This window comes from Melospiza melodia, unplaced genomic scaffold (genome assembly GCF_035770615.1).
Source record: "Melospiza melodia melodia isolate bMelMel2 unplaced genomic scaffold, bMelMel2.pri scaffold_369, whole genome shotgun sequence".
Classification (NCBI taxonomy): Eukaryota; Metazoa; Chordata; class Aves; order Passeriformes; family Passerellidae; genus Melospiza; species Melospiza melodia.
In genome coordinates, this window is record NW_026948689.1 from 1 (window position 1) to 17,757 (window position 17,757).

A 17,757-nucleotide genomic window follows, 5' to 3' on the forward strand; every position below is an offset into this window, starting at 1 on the left:
TTCAATTTTGGGGTGATTTCCCTTTTTTGGGGTGATTTCCCAGCATTTTGGTCAGTGCTGACATCCCAGACCTGTTCCATCTCATTTTTGGGGTGATTTCCCTTTTTTGGGGTGATTTCCCAGGATTTTGGTCAGTGGTGGCATCCCAGACCATTTTTGGGGTGATTTCCCAGGATTTGGTCAGTGCTGACATCCCAGACCATTTTTGGGGTGATTTCCCAGCATTTTTGGCCACGTTTTCCTGCTCCTTTTGCCATTTTTCCCCTTTTTTCCCCAGGATCAAGATGAGAAGAGGATGAAGATGGAAACCAAAGACGGGTGAGGGAAATTGGGGACATTCCCTGGTGACAATGACAACGACATCGATGCCATCCCTGCTCCAATCTCACCCCAAAATTTTCAATTTTCCTCTCCCAGGTTGGAAATCAGAGACGAAATCCCTCAGGTTAAAATCTCTGCTCCTGTTAAAGTGAGTCCCTCCCCATCCCAGCTGTTTTTTGGGGATTTTTGAATCATTTCAAAACTCTTAAATTTGAATTTTTTTGGGGGTTATTCCAAAGGGTGGATGATGCAATGGGAATATAAACCCGTTAAAGTTCCCAAAAGCAAAACCCCAAATTGTCCCCAAATCCTGGAAAATTCTGGGAATAACTTTGGGAAAAGCTTGGGGATTTTTTAATTTTTAATTTTTAATTTTCAATTTTTTGAATTCCTGGATAATTTAGGGAATAACTTTGGTAAAAGCTTGGGGTTTTTTTGATTTTCAATTTTTTGAATTCCTGGATAATTTAGGGAATAACTTTGGGGAAAGCTTGGGGATTTTTTAATTTTTAATTTTTAATTAATTCCATGATAATTCCAGGAATAACTTTGGGAAAAGCTTGGGGATTTTTTAATTTTTAATTTTCAATTTTTTGAATTCCTGGATAATTTAGGGAATAATTTTGGGGAAAGCTTGGGGATTTTTTAATTTTTAATTTTTAATTTTCAATTTTTTGAATTCCTGGATAATTTAGGGAATAACTTTGGTAAAAGCTTGGGGATTTTTTAATTTTTAATTTTCAATTTTTTGAATTCCTGGATAATTTAGGGAATAACTTTGGTAAAAGCTTGGGGATTTTTTAATTTTTAATTTTCAATTTTTTGAATTCCTGGATAATTTGGGGAATAACTTTGGTAAAAGCTTGGGGTTTTTTTGATTTTCAATTTTTTGAATTCCTGGATAATTTAGGGAATAACTTTGGGGAAAGCTTGGGGATTTTTTAATTTTTAATTTTTAATTAATTCCATGATAATTCCAGGAATAACTTTGGGAAAAGCTTGGGGATTTTTTAATTTTTAATTTTCAATTTTTTGAATTCCTGGATAATTTGGGGAATAACTTTGGTAAAAGCTTGGGGATTTTTTAATTTTTAATTTTTAATTTTCAATTTTTTGAATTCCTGGATAATTTAGGGAATAACTTTGGTAAAAGCTTGGGGATTTTTTGATTTTCAATTTTTTGAATTCCTGGATAATTTAGGGAATAACTTTGGGGAAAGCTTGGGGATTTTTTAATTTTTAATTTTTAATTAATTCCATGATAATTCCAGGAATAACTTTGGGAAAAGCTTGGGGATTTTTTAATTTTTAATTTTCAATTTTTTGAATTCCTGGATAATTTAGGGAATAACTTTGGGGAAAGCTTGGGGATTTTTTAATTTTTAATTTTTAATTTTCAATTTTTTGAATTCCTGGATAATTTAGGGAATAACTTTGGTAAAAGCTTGGGGATTTTTTAATTTTTAATTTTCAATTTTTTGAATTCCTGGATAATTTAGGGAATAACTTTGGGGAAAGCTTGGGGTTTTTTTGATTTTCAATTTTTTGAATTCCTGGATAATTTAGGGAATAACTTTGGGGAAAGCTTGGGGATTTTTTTAATTTTTAATTTTTAATTAATTCCATGATAATTCCAGGAATAACTTTGGGAAAAGCTTGGGGATTTTTTAATTTTTAATTTTCAATTTTTTGAATTCCTGGATAATTTAGGGAATAAACTTTGGTAAAAGCTTGGGGATTTTTTAATTTTTAATTTTCAATTTTTGAATTCCTGGATAATTTAGGGAATAACTTTGGGGAAAGCTTGGGGATTTTTTAATTTTTAATTTTTAATTTTTGAATTCCTGGATAATTTAGGGAATAACTTTGGGGAAAGCTTGGGGATTTTTTAATTTTTAATTTTTAATTTTTGAATTCCTGGATAATTTAGGGAATAACTTTGGGGAAAGCTTGGGGATTTTTTAATTTTCAATTTTCAATTTTTTGAATTCCTGGATAATTTAGTGAATAACTTTGGTAAAAGCTTGGTGATTTTTTAATTTTTAATTTTCAATTTTTTGAATTCCTGGATAATTTGGGGAATAACTTTGGTAAAAGCTTGGGGTTTTTTTGATTTTCAATTTTTTGAATTCCTGGATAATTTAGGGAATAACTTTGGGGAAAGCTTGGGGATTTTTTAATTTTTAATTTTTAATTAATTCCATGATAATTCCAGGAATAACTTTGGGAAAAGCTTGGGGATTTTTTAATTTTTAATTTTCAATTTTTTGAATTCCTGGATAATTTAGGGAATAACTTTGGGGAAAGCTTGGGGATTTTTTAATTTTCAATTTTCAATTTTTTGAATTCCTGGATAATTTAGGGAATAACTTTGGTAAAAGCTTGGGGTTTTTTTGATTTTCAATTTTTTGAATTCCTGGATAATTTAGGGAATAACTTTGGGGAAAGCTTGGGGATTTTTTAATTTTTAATTTTTAATTAATTCCATGATAATTCCAGGAATAACTTTGGGAAAAGCTTGGGGATTTTTTAATTTTTAATTTTCAATTTTTTGAATTCCTGGATAATTTAGGGAATAATTTTGGGGAAAGCTTGGGGATTTTTTAATTTTTAATTTTTAATTTTCAATTTTTTGAATTCCTGGATAATTTAGGGAATAACTTTGGTAAAAGCTTGGGGATTTTTTAATTTTTAATTTTCAATTTTTTGAATTCCTGGATAATTTAGGGAATAACTTTGGTAAAAGCTTGGGGATTTTTTAATTTTTAATTTTCAATTTTTTGAATTCCTGGATAATTTGGGGAATAACTTTGGTAAAAGCTTGGGGTTTTTTTGATTTTCAATTTTTTGAATTCCTGGATAATTTAGGGAATAACTTTGGGGAAAGCTTGGGGATTTTTTAATTTTTAATTTTTAATTAATTCCATGATAATTCCAGGAATAACTTTGGGAAAAGCTTGGGGATTTTTTAATTTTTAATTTTCAATTTTTTGAATTCCTGGATAATTTGGGGAATAACTTTGGTAAAAGCTTGGGGATTTTTTAATTTTTAATTTTTAATTTTCAATTTTTTGAATTCCTGGATAATTTAGGGAATAACTTTGGTAAAAGCTTGGGGATTTTTTGATTTTCAATTTTTTGAATTCCTGGATAATTTAGGGAATAACTTTGGGGAAAGCTTGGGGATTTTTTAATTTTTAATTTTTAATTAATTCCATGATAATTCCAGGAATAACTTTGGGAAAAGCTTGGGGATTTTTTAATTTTTAATTTTCAATTTTTTGAATTCCTGGATAATTTAGGGAATAACTTTGGGGAAAGCTTGGGGATTTTTTAATTTTTAATTTTTAATTTTCAATTTTTTGAATTCCTGGATAATTTAGGGAATAACTTTGGTAAAAGCTTGGGGATTTTTTAATTTTTAATTTTCAATTTTTTGAATTCCTGGATAATTTAGGGAATAACTTTGGGGAAAGCTTGGGGTTTTTTTGATTTTCAATTTTTTGAATTCCTGGATAATTTAGGGAATAACTTTGGGGAAAGCTTGGGGATTTTTTTAATTTTTAATTTTTAATTAATTCCATGATAATTCCAGGAATAACTTTGGGAAAAGCTTGGGGATTTTTTAATTTTTAATTTTCAATTTTTTGAATTCCTGGATAATTTAGGGAATAAACTTTGGTAAAAGCTTGGGGATTTTTTAATTTTTAATTTTCAATTTTTGAATTCCTGGATAATTTAGGGAATAACTTTGGGGAAAGCTTGGGGATTTTTTAATTTTTAATTTTTAATTTTTGAATTCCTGGATAATTTAGGGAATAACTTTGGGGAAAGCTTGGGGATTTTTTAATTTTTAATTTTTAATTTTTGAATTCCTGGATAATTTAGGGAATAACTTTGGGGAAAGCTTGGGGATTTTTTAATTTTCAATTTTCAATTTTTTGAATTCCTGGATAATTTAGTGAATAACTTTGGTAAAAGCTTGGTGATTTTTTAATTTTTAATTTTCAATTTTTTGAATTCCTGGATAATTTGGGGAATAACTTTGGTAAAAGCTTGGGGTTTTTTGATTTTCAATTTTTTGAATTCCTGGATAATTTAGGGAATAACTTTGGGGAAAGCTTGGGGATTTTTTAATTTTTAATTTTTAATTAATTCCATGATAATTCCAGGAATAACTTTGGGAAAAGCTTGGGGATTTTTTAATTTTTAATTTTCAATTTTTTGAATTCCTGGATAATTTAGGGAATAACTTTGGGGAAAGCTTGGGGATTTTTTAATTTTCAATTTTCAATTTTTTGAATTCCTGGATAATTTAGGGAATAACTTTGGTAAAAGCTTGGGGTTTTTTTGATTTTCAATTTTTTGAATTCCTGGATAATTTAGGGAATAACTTTGGGGAAAGCTTGGGGATTTTTTAATTTTTAATTTTTAATTAATTCCATGATAATTCCAGGAATAACTTTGGGAAAAGCTTGGGGATTTTTTAATTTTTAATTTTCAATTTTTTGAATTCCTGGATAATTTAGGGAATAATTTTGGTAAAAGCTTGGGGATTTTTTAATTTTTAACTTTCAATTTTTTGAATTCCTGGATAATTTAGGGAATAACTTTGGTAAAAGCTTGGGGTTTTTTTGATTTTCAATTTTTTGAATTCCTGGATAATTTAGGGAATAACTTTGGGGAAAGCTTGGGGATTTTTTAATTTTTAATTTTCAATTTTTTGAATTCCTGGATAATTTAGGGAATAACTTTGGGGAAAGCTTGGGGATTTTTTAATTTTTAATTTTTAATTTTTGAATTCCTGGATAATTTAGGGAATAACTCTGGGTAAATCTGCCTCTCCCTCCCCTGTCCCCAGAGCACGCCCCCCAAGTGCCTCGACTGCCGGCAGTACCTGGACGACCCCGACCTCAAATTCTTCCAGGGGGACCCCGACGACGCCGTAAGGAACCAAAATCCTCTCCCTGAGCCCAGGGAAATCAGGGATGTCCCTAAATCCCAATTCTTTCATTTTTTGGGGGTTTTTTTTGGGGGTTTTTTTTGGGGTTTCTCCACCCAAACGCAGCTGGAGGAGCCGGAGATGCTGACGGACGAGCGCCTGTCCATCTTCGACGCCAACGAGGACGGGTTCGAGAGCTACGAGGAGCTGCCCCAGCACAAGGTCACCGCCTTCAGGTGAGGCCATCGCAGCCATGGTGCCACCTGTCCATGGTGTCACCTGTCCATGGTGTCACCTGTCCATGGTGTCACCTGTCCATGGTGTCACCGCCTTCAGGTGAGGCCATCGCAGCCATGGTGCCACCTCTCCGTGGTGTCACCTGTCCATGGTGTCACCTGTCCATGGTGTCACCTGTCCATGGTGTCACCGCCTTCAGGTGAGGCCATCGCAGCCATGGTGCCACCTCTCCGTGGTGTCACCTGTCCATGGTGTCACCGCCTTCAGGTGAGGCCATCGCAGCCATGGTGTCCCCTGTCCGTGGTGTCACCTATCCATGGTGCCACCTCTCCGTGGTGTCACCTGTCCATGGTGTCACCTCCTTGTGGTGTCACCTCCTTGTGGTGTCACCTGTCCATGGTGTCACCGCCTTCAGGTGAGGCCATCGCAGCCATGGTGCCACCTCTCCGTGGTGTCACCTGTCCATGGTGTCACCTGTCCATGGTGTCACCTGTCCATGGTGTCACCTCCTTGTGGTGTCACCTGTCCATGGTGTCACCTCCTTGTGGTGTCACCTCCTTGTGGTGTCACCTCCTTCAGGTGAGGCCGTGCCACCATGGTGTCACCTCTCCATGGTGTCACCTCCTTGTGGTGTCACCTGTCCATGGTGTCCCAGTTGTCACCTCTCCATGGTGTCACCTCCCTGTGGTGTCACCTGCCCATGGTGTCACCTCACGATGTCCCCTCCGTGTCCCGCAGTGTGTATGACAAGAGGGGACACTTGTGTCCGTTCGACTCTCCATGGTGTCACCTCCATGGTGTCACCTCCATGGTGTCACAGTTGTCACCTCTCCATGGTGTCACCTCCATGGTGTCACCTCCATGGTGTCACAGTTGTCACCTCTCCATGGTGTCACCTCTCCATGGTGCCACCTGTCCATGGTGTCACCTCCATGGTGTCACAGTTGTCCCCTCCGTGTCCCGCAGTGTGTATGACAAGAGGGGACACTTGTGTCCGTTCGACTCTCCATGGTGTCACCTCCATGGTGTCACAGTTGTCACCTCTCCATGGTGTCACCTCTCCATGGTGTCACCTCCATGGTGTCACCTCCATGGTGTCACAGTTGTCCCCTCCGTGTCCCCTCCCGCAGTGTGTATGACAAGAGGGGACATTTGTGTCCGTTCGACTCCGGCCTCATCGAGCGGAACATCGAGCTTTACTTCAGCGGCGTCGTCAAACCCATCTACGACGACAACCCCAGCCTGGACGGTGAGGGACCAGATGTGGCCTTTGGGCTTTGGGGTTTTTGGGCTTTTGGGGTTTTTGGGCTTTTTCACATTTTGGGCTTTCTCACATTTTGGGCTTTTTGGGCTTTTTCACATTTTGGGGCTTTTGGGGTTTTTCACATTTTGGGCTTTCTCACATTTTGGGGTTTTTGGGCTTTTTGGGCTTTTTCACATTTTGGGGTTTTTCAGATTTTGGGGTTGTTCAGGTTTTGGGCTTTTTCAGATTTTGGGCTTTTTCACATTTTGGGCTTTTTCAGATTTTGAGGTTTTTCACATTTTGGGCTCTTTCAGATTTTGGACTTCTTCACATTTTGGGCTCTTTCACATTTTGGGCTTTTTCACATTTTGGGGTTTTTGGGCTTTTTCACATTTTGGGGTTTTTCTCATTTTGGGGTTTTTGGGCTTTTTCACATTTTGGGGTTTTTCTCATTTTGGGGTTTTTCTCATTTTGGGGATTTTGGGGTTTTTCACAGTTCGGGGTTTTTCACATTTGGGCTTTTTCACATTTTGGGGTTTTTGGGGTTTTTCAGATTTTGGGCTTTTTGGGGTTTTTCACATTTTGGGCTTTTTCACATTTTGGGGTTTTTCTCATTTTGGGGTTTTTCACAGTTCAAGGTTTTTCAGATTTTGGGCTTTTTGAGATTTTGGGCTTTTTCACATTTTGAAGTTTTTCACAGTTTGGGGTTTTTCACATTTTGGGGTTGTTCAGGTTTTGGGCTTTTTCAAATTTTTGGGCTCTTTCAGATTTTGGGGTTTTTCACATTTTGGGGTTTTTCTCATTTTGGGGATTTTGGGGTTTTTCACAGTTCGGGGTTTTTCACATTTGGGCTTTTTCACATTTTGGGGTTTTTCAGATTTTGGGCTTTTTGAGATTTTGGGCTTTTTCACATTTTGAAGTTTTTCACAGTTTGGGGTTTTTCACATTTTGGGGTTGGTCAGGTTTTGGGGTTTTTCAAATTTTTGGGCTCTTTCAGATTTTGGGCTTTTTCACATTTTGAAGTTTTTTCCCATTTTGGGCTTTTTCACATTTTGGGCTTTTTCCCATTTTGGGCTTTTTCACATTTTCGGACTTCTTCACATTTTGGGCTCTTTCCCATTTGGGGCTTTTTCACATTTCCCAGAATTTTCCTGATTTTTGGGGTTTTTTTGCCTTTTTTTGCAGGTGGGGTGAGAGCCAAGAAGTTGGGGCCCATCAACGCCTGGTGGATCACCGGCTTCGACGGCGGCGAGAAGGCTCTGATCGGCTTCAGCACAGGTCAGGAGAGAATTTTGGGGTGGATTTGGGTTTTTTGGGGCTTTTCTTGAGGGGAGGAGGAACTTGGAGGGACTTGGGGAGAATTTGGGGCTTTTTTGGGGAATTTGGGGCTTTTTTTGAGGGCAGGGTTGCAGAGGTTTTCTCTTTCCTCTTCTTTTTGTGTCTTCTTTCTTCTCCCTTTCTCCTCCTTTTCTCCCTTTTTTATCCATTTTCTTTTCTCCCTTTTTCTCTTTTTTATCCATTTTCTTTTCTCCCTTTTTCTCTTTTTTATCCATTTTCTTTTCTCCCTTTTTTCTCTTTTTTATCCATTTTCTTTTCTCCCTTTTTCTCTTTTTTATCCATTTTCTTTTCTCCCTTTTTTCTCTTTTTTATCCATTTTCTTTTCTCCCTTTTTTTATCCATTTTCTTTTCTCCCTTTTTCTCTCTTTTTATCCATTTTCTTTTCTCCCCTTTTCTCCCTTTTTTATCCATTTTCTTTTCTCCCTTTTCTATCCATTTTCTTTTCTCCCTTTTTCTCCCTTTTTGATCCATTTTCTCCCTTTTTCTCCCTTTTTTCCATTCTTTTTCTTCTTCTCCCTTTACTTCTCCCTTCTCCTTTTGTTCCTGTTTTTTCTTGTTTTCTTTTGTTTTCTTCATTTTTCTCTTTTTTTCCCTCTCTTTTTTCTGCCTTTTTTCTCTTTTCTTCCCTTCTTCCTCTTTTTTCCTCCTTTTTCCTGCTTTTTTCCCCTTTATTTTCTTTTTTCTCTTTTCCTTCCTTTCTTTCCTCATTTTTCCTCCTTTCTCCTGCTTTTCCCCCTTCTTTTCTTTCCTCCCCTTTTCCTCTTTTCCCCTTTATTTTCCCTCTCTTTTCTTTCCCCTTCTCCTTTTCCCTCCTCTTCCCTTTTTTCCCCCATTCCTTTTCTTCCCACCCACCCAAAACCCCCCCAAAACCCCCCATTTTTCCCCAAATTCCCCCAATTTTGTTGCTTTTTTTTCCCCAAATTCCCACAATTTTGGGGTTTTTTCCCCAAATTCCCAAAATTTTGTTGTTTTTTTTTCCCAAAACCCCCCCTTTTTCCCCAAATTCCCCAAATTTTGGGGTTTTTTCCCCAAATTCCCACAATTTTGGGTTTTTTTCCCCAAATTCCCCCAATTTTGTTTTTTTTTCCCCAAATTCCCTCAATTTTGGTTTTTTCCCCAAATTCCCCCAATTTTGGGGTTTTTTTCCCCAAATTTCCCCAATTTTGGGTTTTTTTCCCCAAATTCCCCCAATTTTGTTTTTTTTCCCCAAATTCCCCCAATTTTGGTTTTCTCCCCCAGCCTTTGCCGACTACATCCTGATGGAGCCGAGCGAGGAGTACGCGCCGACGTTCGCGCTGATGCAGGAGAAGATCTACATGAGCAAGATCGTGGTGGAGTTCCTGCAGAACAACCGCGACGTCAGCTACGAGGACCTGCTCAACAAGATCGAGGTGACAGCGCCGCCGAGGCGTCACCTCCCCGTGGTGTCACCTGTCCATGCTGTCACCTCCCCATGGTGTCACCTGTCCATGGTGTCACCTGTCCATGGTGTCACATCCCTGTGGTGTCACCTGTCCATGGTGTCACCTGTCCATGGTGTCACATCCCCGTGGTGTCACCTGTCCATGGTGTCACCTGTCCATGGTGTCACCTGTCCATGGTGTCACATCCCTGTGGTGTCACCTGTCCATGGTGTCACCTGTCCATGGTGTCACCTCCCCGTGGTGTCACATCCCCGTGGTGTCACCTGTCCATGGTGTCACCTGTCCATGGTGTCACCTCCCCGTGGTGTCACCTCCCCGCGGTGTCACCTGTCCATGGTGTCACCTCCCCGAGGTGTCACCTCCCTTTAATGTCACCTCTCCGTGGTGTCACATCCCCGTGGTGTCACATCTCTGTGGTGTCACATCTCTGTGGTGTCACCTCCCTGTGGTGTCACCTCCCTGTGGTGTCACCTCCCCATGGTGTCACCTCCCCATGGTGTCATCTCCCCATGTTGTCACCTGTCCATGGTGTCACCTCCCCATGGTGTCACCTCCCCATGGTGTCACCTGTCCATGCTGTCACCTGTCCATGGTGTCACCTCCCCGTGGTGTCACCTGTCCATGGTGTCACCTGTCCATGGTGTCACCTCCCCGCGGTGTCACCTCCCCGTGGTGTCACCTCCTCGTGTTGTCACCTGTCCATGGTGTCACCTGTCCATGGTGTCACCATCTCCAACCATCTCCAAACCCTTCCCAAACCATCCCCAACCATCTCCAACCCTTCCCAAACCATCTCCAACCATCTCCAAACCCTTCCCAAACCATCTCCAACCCTTCCCACCGGTTCCCCCAGACCACGGTGCCGCCGGCGGGGCTCAACTTCAACCGTTTCACGGAGGACTCGCTGCTGCGGCACGCGCAGTTCGTGGTGGAGCAGGTGGAGAGCTACGACGAGGCCGGCGACAGCGACGAGCCCCCGGTGCTCATCACGCCCTGCATGAGGGACCTCATCAAGCTGGCCGGGGTCACCCTGGGCAAGAGGTGAGGTTTGGGGGCAGAACCCCCAAAATCGGGAAAATCCCACCAAAATCCGCGAGGGTTCGGGCTCTCTGGGGTCTCAGCGTTGGGGGAATCGGCCCAAAATTTGGGGATTCTCGTGAGGGATCTCGGCGAGGTGGCTGAGGTCACCCTGGGCAGGAGGTGATTTGAGGGCAAAAAAAGCCAAAATTTGGGAAAACGCAACCAAAATTTGGGACCTCAAAAAGAGAATTTGCCCAAGGTTGGGAAGGGTTTGGGTTCTGTGAGCGCAAAATTTGGGGGAGTCCAACCAAAGTTGGGAAAATCTTCCCAAAACTGGGGAGGATTTGGGTTCAGTGGCGTGAGAAGGGCTGGGAGTCAGAGCAGAAACGCTCCCAAAATTGGGGTGAGCTCCTTAAAACTGGGAGAGTTCTCCCAAAATTGGGGTGAGCTCCTTAAAACTGGGAGAGTTCTCCCAAAATTGGGGTGAGCTCCTTAAAAACTGGGAGAGTTCTCCCAAAATTGGGGTGAGCTCCTTAAAACTGGGAGAATTCTCCCAAAATTGGGGTGAGCTCCTTAAAACTGGGAGAATTCTCCCAAAATTGGGGTGAGCTCCTTAAAACTGGGAGAATTCTCCCAAAATTGGGGTGAGCTCCTTAAAACTGGGAGAGTTCTCCCAAAATTGGGATGAGCTCCTTAAAACTGGGAGAATTCTCCCAAAATTGGGGTGAGCTCCTTAAAAACTGGGAGAATTCTCCCAAAATTGGGGTGAGCTCCTTAAAACTGGGAGAGTTCTCCCAAAATTGGGGTGACCTTCTTGAAAATAGGAGAATTCTCCCAAAATTGAGAAGATCCTCCCAAAACTGGGAGAAATCTCCCAAAATTGGGACGATCCTCCCAAGATCACGAAAACCCTCCCCAAACTGGGAAGATCCTCCCAAAATTGAGAAGATCCTCCCAAAACTGGGACACTTCTCTCAAAATTGAGAAGATCCTCCCAAGATCACAAAACCCCTCCTGAAACTGGGGAAGATCCTCCCAAAATTGGGATGACCTTCTTGAAAATAGGAGAATTCTCCCAAAATTGGGAAGATCCTCCCAAGATCACGAAAACCCTCCCCAAACTGGGAAGATCCTCCTGAAATTGGGAAGATCCTCCCAAGATCACAAAAACCCTCCCAAAACCGGGAGAATTCTCCCAAAATTGAGAAGATCCTCCCAAAACTGGGAGAAATCTCCCAAAACTGGGAAGATCCTCCCAAGATCACGAAAACCCTCCCAAAACTGGGAAGATCCTCCTGAAATTGGGAAGATCCTCCCAAAATTGAGAAGATCCTCCCAAGATCACGAAACCCCTCCTGAAACTGGGGAAGATCCTCCCAAAATGGGGTTGACCTTCTTAAAAATAGGAGAATTCTTCCAAAATTGAGAAGATCCTCCCAAGATCACGAAAACCCTCTCCAAACTGGGAAGATCCTCCTGAAATTGGGAAGATCCTCCCAAGATCACAAAAACCCTCCCAAAACCGGGAGAATTCTCCCAAAATTGAGAAGATCCTCCCAAAATTGAGAAGATCCTCCCAAGATCACAAAACCCCTCCTGAAACTGGGGAGGATCCTCCCGAAATCGGGCAAACCCAAACGCGGCGCTGCTCCGGCGTTGGGTGCCCACCCAAGGTCCATCCGGACCTTTTGGAGGCCCCACCTTGGCCACGCGTGGAGGTCCCCGGGGCGGTGTCCCCGCCCCCGGGCGTGGCCTGAGCGCTGTCCCCGTGCCGCAGGCGAGCCGTGCGGCGCCAGGCCATCCGGCACCCCACGCGCATCGACAAGGACAAGGGTCCCACCAAGGCCACCACCACCAAGCTGGTGTACCTCATCTTCGACACCTTCTTCTCGGAGCAGATCGAGAAGGACGAGCGCGAGGAGGACAAGGAGAACGCCGCCAAGCGCCGGCGCTGCGGCGTCTGCGAGGTGACGGCGGCTCGGCGGCGGGGATGGGTTTGGGTGGGTGGTGTTGGGGGGGGGTCTTCCAGCCTTGGTCAGTGTCATGGGTTGGGTTGGGTTGGTTGGTCTTGAAGGACTCCCAGTGTTGGCCAACGTCGGCATCGTGGGTTGGGTTGGCTGGTCTTGAAGGTCTCTTTCCAGTCAACATCACCTTCCTGGGTTGGGTTGGTTGGTCTTGAAGGACTCCCAGTGTTGGCCAACGTCGGCATCGTGGGTTGGGTTGGTTGGTCTTGAAGGTCTCTTCCAATCTTGGTCTACATCATCTCCCTTGGTTGGGTTGGCTGTTCTTGGAGAGTCTTCCAGTCTTGGTCAATGTCATTATCATGGGTTGGGTTGGTCTCGGAGGGCTTTTCCAGCCTTGGTCAACGTCAATGTCATGGCTTGGGTTGGTTGCTTTTGGAAGATCTTCCAACCTTGACCAACACCAGCACCACGAGCTGGTTGAGTTGATCACGGACGGACCTTCCCGGTGTCACCGGTGTCCCCGTGCCGTGCCAGGTGTGCCAGCAGCCCGAGTGTGGCAAGTGCAAGGCGTGCCAGAACATGGTCAAGTTCGGCGGCAGCGGCCGCAGCAAGCAGGCGTGTCTGCAGAGGAGGTGGGTGGCCCTGTCCCCGATGTCCCCGATGATGTCCCCGATGATGTCCCCAATGTCCCACCCCCGGTGACACCCCCGGTGACATCCCAGGTGTCCCAACCTGGCGGTGCGGGAGGCGGACGAGGATGAGGAGGTCGATGACAACATCCCCGAGATGCCCTCGCCCAAGAAGATGCTCCAGGGCCGCAAGAAGAAGCAGAACAAGAGCAGGATCTGCTGGGTGGGGGAGCCCATCAAGGTGAGGCACCTGGCAAGGGGAGGGGACACGTCCAGGTGAGGTTAGAGGTGGATCTCGTGGATGAGGGAACTCATCCAGGTGAGGAGAACCCATCCAGGTGAGGTTAGAGTTGGATCTCGTGGATGGAGAACCCATCCAGGTGAGGGGAACTCATCCAGATGAGAGGAACCCATCCAGGTGAGGTTAGAGGTGGATCTCGTGGATGAGGGAACTCATCCAGGTGAGGAGAACCCATCCAGGTGAGGTTAGAGTTGGATCTCGTGGATGGAGAACCCATCCAGGTGAAGGGAACCCATCCAGGTGAGGTTAGAGTTGGATTTTGTGGGTGATGGTCCCATCCAGGTGAGGGCCCCATCCAGGTGAAGGTCCCATCCAGGTGAGGGTCCCATCCAGGTGAAGGTCCCATCCACATGAGGGCCCCATCCAGGTGGGGGAACCCATCCAGATTAGGAGAACCCATCCAGGTGAGGTTAGAGTTGGATCTCATGGATGGAGAACCCATCCAGGTGAAGGTCCCCTCCAGGTGAGGTCCCACCCAGGTGAGGTCCCATCCAGGTGAGGTTCCCATCCAGGTGAGGGTCCCATCCAGGTGAAGGTCCTATCCAGGTGAAGGTCCTATCCAGGTGAGCGTCCCATCCAGGTGAGGGTCCCATCCAGGTGAAGGTCCCATCCAGGTGAAGGTCCCATCCACATGAGGGCCCCATCCAGGTGGGGAAACCCATCCAGATTAGGAGAACCCATCCAGGTGATGGCCCCCTCCAGGTGAGGTCCCCTCCAGGTGATGGCCCCCTCCAGGTGAGGTCCCACCCAGGTGAGGCCGTACCGGTGACGTCCCCGTGTCCCCCAGAGCGACGGCAAGAAGGATTTCTACCAACGCGTCTGCATCGACTCCGAGACGCTGGAGGTCGGAGAGTGCGTCTCCGTGAGCCCCGACGACCCCACCAAGCCCCTCTACCTGGCCAGGTGGGTTCTCCATCTTCTCACGGGGACATCCCCACCAAGCCCCTCTACCTGGCCAGGTGGGTTCTCCATCTTCTCACGGGGCTGGGGACATGGGGACATCCCCAATGATCCCACCTGGCCAGGAGGGTTCTCCATCCTCACACAGGGGTGGGGACATGGAGATGTCCCTGATGATCCCACCAAGCCAGGTGGGTTCTCCTCAGTCCCATGGTCTTGGGGACATCCCTGATGATCCCACCAGGCCAGGTGTGTTCTCCATGCTCCCACGGGGTTGGGGATGTCCCTGGTGATCCCACCAGGCCAGGTGGGTTCTCCATTCTCCCATGGGGACGTCCCTGATGATCCCACCAGGCCAGGTGGGTTCTCCTTTCTTCCATGGGGACATCCCCAATGACCCCACCAGGCCAGGTGGGTTCTCCATTCTCCCATGGGGACATCCCCGATGACCACACCAGGCCAGGTGGGTTCTCCATTCTCCCATGGGACATCCCTGATGATCCCACCAGGCCAGGTGGGTTCTCCATGCTCCCATGGGGATGTCCCTGATGATCCCACCAGGCCAGGTGGGTTCTCCATTCTCCCATGGGGACATCCCCGATGACCACACCAGGCCAGGTGGGTTCTCCATTCTCCCATGGGACATCCCTGATGATCCCACCAGGCCAGGTGGGTTCTCCATGCTCCCATGGGGATGTCCCTGATGATCCCACCAGGCCAGGTGGGTTCTCCATGCTCCCATGGGGACATCCCTGATGATCCCACCAGGCCAGGTGGGTTCTCCATGCTCCCACGGGGTTGGGGATGTCCCTGATGATCCCACCAGGCCAGGTGGGTTCTCCATGCTCCCACGGGGTTGGGGACAGTGGGATGTCCCCTCTGAGCCCGTGCCACCCCTCAGGGTGACGGCCATGTGGGAGGACAGCGGTGGCCAGATGTTCCACGCCCACTGGTTCTGCCCGGGCTCGGACACGGTCCTGGGGGCCACCTCGGACCCTCTGGAGCTGTTCCTGGTGGACGAGTGCGAGGACATGCAGCTCTCCTACATCCACGGCAAGGTCAACGTCATCTACAAGGCGCCCTCGGACAACTGGGCCATGGAGGTGGGGACAGGAGGTGGGGACATGGTGGGGACATGGTGGGGACAGGAGGAGGTGGGGACATGGTGGGGACATGGTGGGGACAGGAGGAGGTGGGGACATGGTGGGGACAGGAGGTGGGGACATGGTGAGGACATGGAGGTGGGGACATGGTGGGGATGTGGAGGTGGGGACATGGAGGTGGGGACAGGAGGTGAGAACATGGAGGTGGGGACAGGAGGTGGGGACATGGAGGTGAGGACATGGAGGTAGGGACAGGAGGTGGAGACAGGAGGTGGGGACATGGAGATGAGAACATGGAGATGAGAACATGGAGGTGGGGACATGGAGGTGGGGACATGGTGGGGACAGGAGGTGAGAACATGGAGGTGGGGACACGGTGGGGACATGGAGGTGGGGACATGGAGATGAGAACATGGAGGTGAGGACATGGAGGTGGGGACATGGTGGTGGGGACATGGTGGGGACAGGAGGTGGGGACATGGAGATGAGAACATGGAGGTGGGGACACGGTGGGGACATGGTGAGGACATGGAGATGAGAACATGGAGGTGGGACATGGAGATGAGAACATGGAGGTGGGACATGGTGGGGATGTGGAGGTGGGGACATGGAGGTGAGAACATGGAGGTGGGGACAGGAGGTGGGGACATGGAGATGAGAACATGGAGGTGAGGACATGGAGGTGGGGACATGGTGGGGACATGGAGGTGAGAACATGGAGGTGGGGACATGGAGGTGGGGACATGGTGGGGACATGGAGGTGAGAACATGGAGGTGGGGACACGGTGGGGACAGGAGGTGGGGACACGGAGGTGGGGACAGCTGGACCTGCCCGGCCACCGCGCTGCTCTTTGTCCTCCAGGGCGGGCTGGACACGGAGATCAAGATGGTGGAAGACGACGGAAGGACCTACTTCTACCAGATGTGGTACGACCAGGAGTACGCGCGCTTCGAGAGCCCGCCCGGCGCGCGGCCCACCGAGGACAACAAGTACAAGTCAGTTCTTGGGTGGAGAACACCAAACTTTGCCTTCCTCCCACCTCCAGAAAGGACTTCTGGAGGACCTGGTGGTGTCCCGGCAGGTTCTGCATGAGCTGCGCGCGCCTGGACCAGGTGAGGCACAAGGAGATCCCCAAGGTGGCCGAGCCCTTGGAGGAGGCCGACGGGAAGATGTTCTACGCCGCGGCCACCAAGAACGGCGTCCAGTACCGCGTCGGGGACGGCGTCTACCTGCTGCCAGATGCCTTCTCCTTCAGGTGGGTTGGAGGATCTCCTCACCTTCGGGATGAGGTTCTGGGGGGATTTTTGGGCTTTTCCCACCCGTCAGTGAAGATCTGGTGTCCTGAATTTCCACAATTTGGCATCAGAATTTCCCCGGTTTTGGTTTTGGTTTGTTTGGTGGCCCTGGTGGGATGGTCCTGGTGCTGGAGTTTGGAATTTGGGAATTGCAGGATGGGAGATTTCAAGTTTGGGAGATCCTTCAAAGATCCTGAGTTCCAAATTTGAACCCAAAGTTTTGGGGGATGAATTGGAGTTGTGGAGTTAAAACCTCTCCAAGATCCCTCAATTCCAAACCTTCACCCAACTTTTGGTGGACAAATTGGAATTATGGAATTACAGAACCAATTATGATGAGGAGACCTCGCCAAGATCCCCAAATTCCAACTCTCCACCCAACTTTTGATGCACAAACCCAACTCAAGTCCATCAAACCCCCCCAAGATCCCCAAATTCCAACTTTGGATGGACAAACCCAACTCAGGGCTCTAAAACCCCTCCAAGACCCCCAAATTCCAACTTTGGATGGACAAACCGAACTTTTGATGGACAAACCCAACTCAAGTCCATCAAACCCCTCCAAGACCCCCAAATTCCAGCTGTCCACCCAACTTTTGATGGACAAACCCAACTTTTGATGGCCAAACCCAACTCAGGGCTCTAAAACCCCTCCAAGATCCCCAAATTCCAACTTTGGATGGCCAAACCCAAGTCCATCAAACCCCTCCGAGAACCCCAAATTCCAGCTGTCCACCCAACTTTTGATGGACAAACCCAACTCAGGGCTCTGAAACCCCTCCAAGATTCCAACTTCTGATGCACAAATCTGACTCAAGTCCATCAAACCCTTCCAAGAACCCCAAATTCCAACTTTGGATGGCCAAACCCAACTCAAGTCCCTCAAACCCCTCCAAGAACCCCAAATTCCAACTTTGGATGGACAAACCCAACTCAAGTCCATCAAACCCCTCCAAGAACCCCAAATTCCAACTCTCCACCCAACTTTGGATGGCCAAACCCAACTCAAGTCCCTCAAACCCCTCCGAGACCCCCAAAT

General features: G+C 46.2%; 1 protein-coding gene across 1 annotated transcript in view; it reads left to right on the forward strand.

Moving 5' to 3' along the window:
- Positions 1-277: 277 nt before the first annotated feature.
- LOC134434437 (DNA (cytosine-5)-methyltransferase 1) overlaps positions 278-17,757 on the forward strand; it is a gene marked incomplete at its 5' end in the record, with an annotated part of 39,848 nt that continues 22,368 nt past the window's right edge. The window contains 15 exons of the mRNA XM_063183094.1: positions 278-318; positions 418-469; positions 5,183-5,266; positions 5,390-5,499; positions 6,631-6,749; positions 7,929-8,021; positions 9,321-9,472; positions 10,359-10,546; positions 12,303-12,492; positions 13,024-13,121; positions 13,212-13,359; positions 14,207-14,322; positions 15,221-15,422; positions 16,285-16,418; positions 16,505-16,678. Coding sequence (XP_063039164.1) covers positions 278-318; positions 418-469; positions 5,183-5,266; positions 5,390-5,499; positions 6,631-6,749; positions 7,929-8,021; positions 9,321-9,472; positions 10,359-10,546; positions 12,303-12,492; positions 13,024-13,121; positions 13,212-13,359; positions 14,207-14,322; positions 15,221-15,422; positions 16,285-16,418; positions 16,505-16,678 — 1,901 coding nt within the window. The remainder of the gene's footprint in view (positions 319-417; positions 470-5,182; positions 5,267-5,389; positions 5,500-6,630; positions 6,750-7,928; positions 8,022-9,320; positions 9,473-10,358; positions 10,547-12,302; positions 12,493-13,023; positions 13,122-13,211; positions 13,360-14,206; positions 14,323-15,220; positions 15,423-16,284; positions 16,419-16,504; positions 16,679-17,757) is intronic.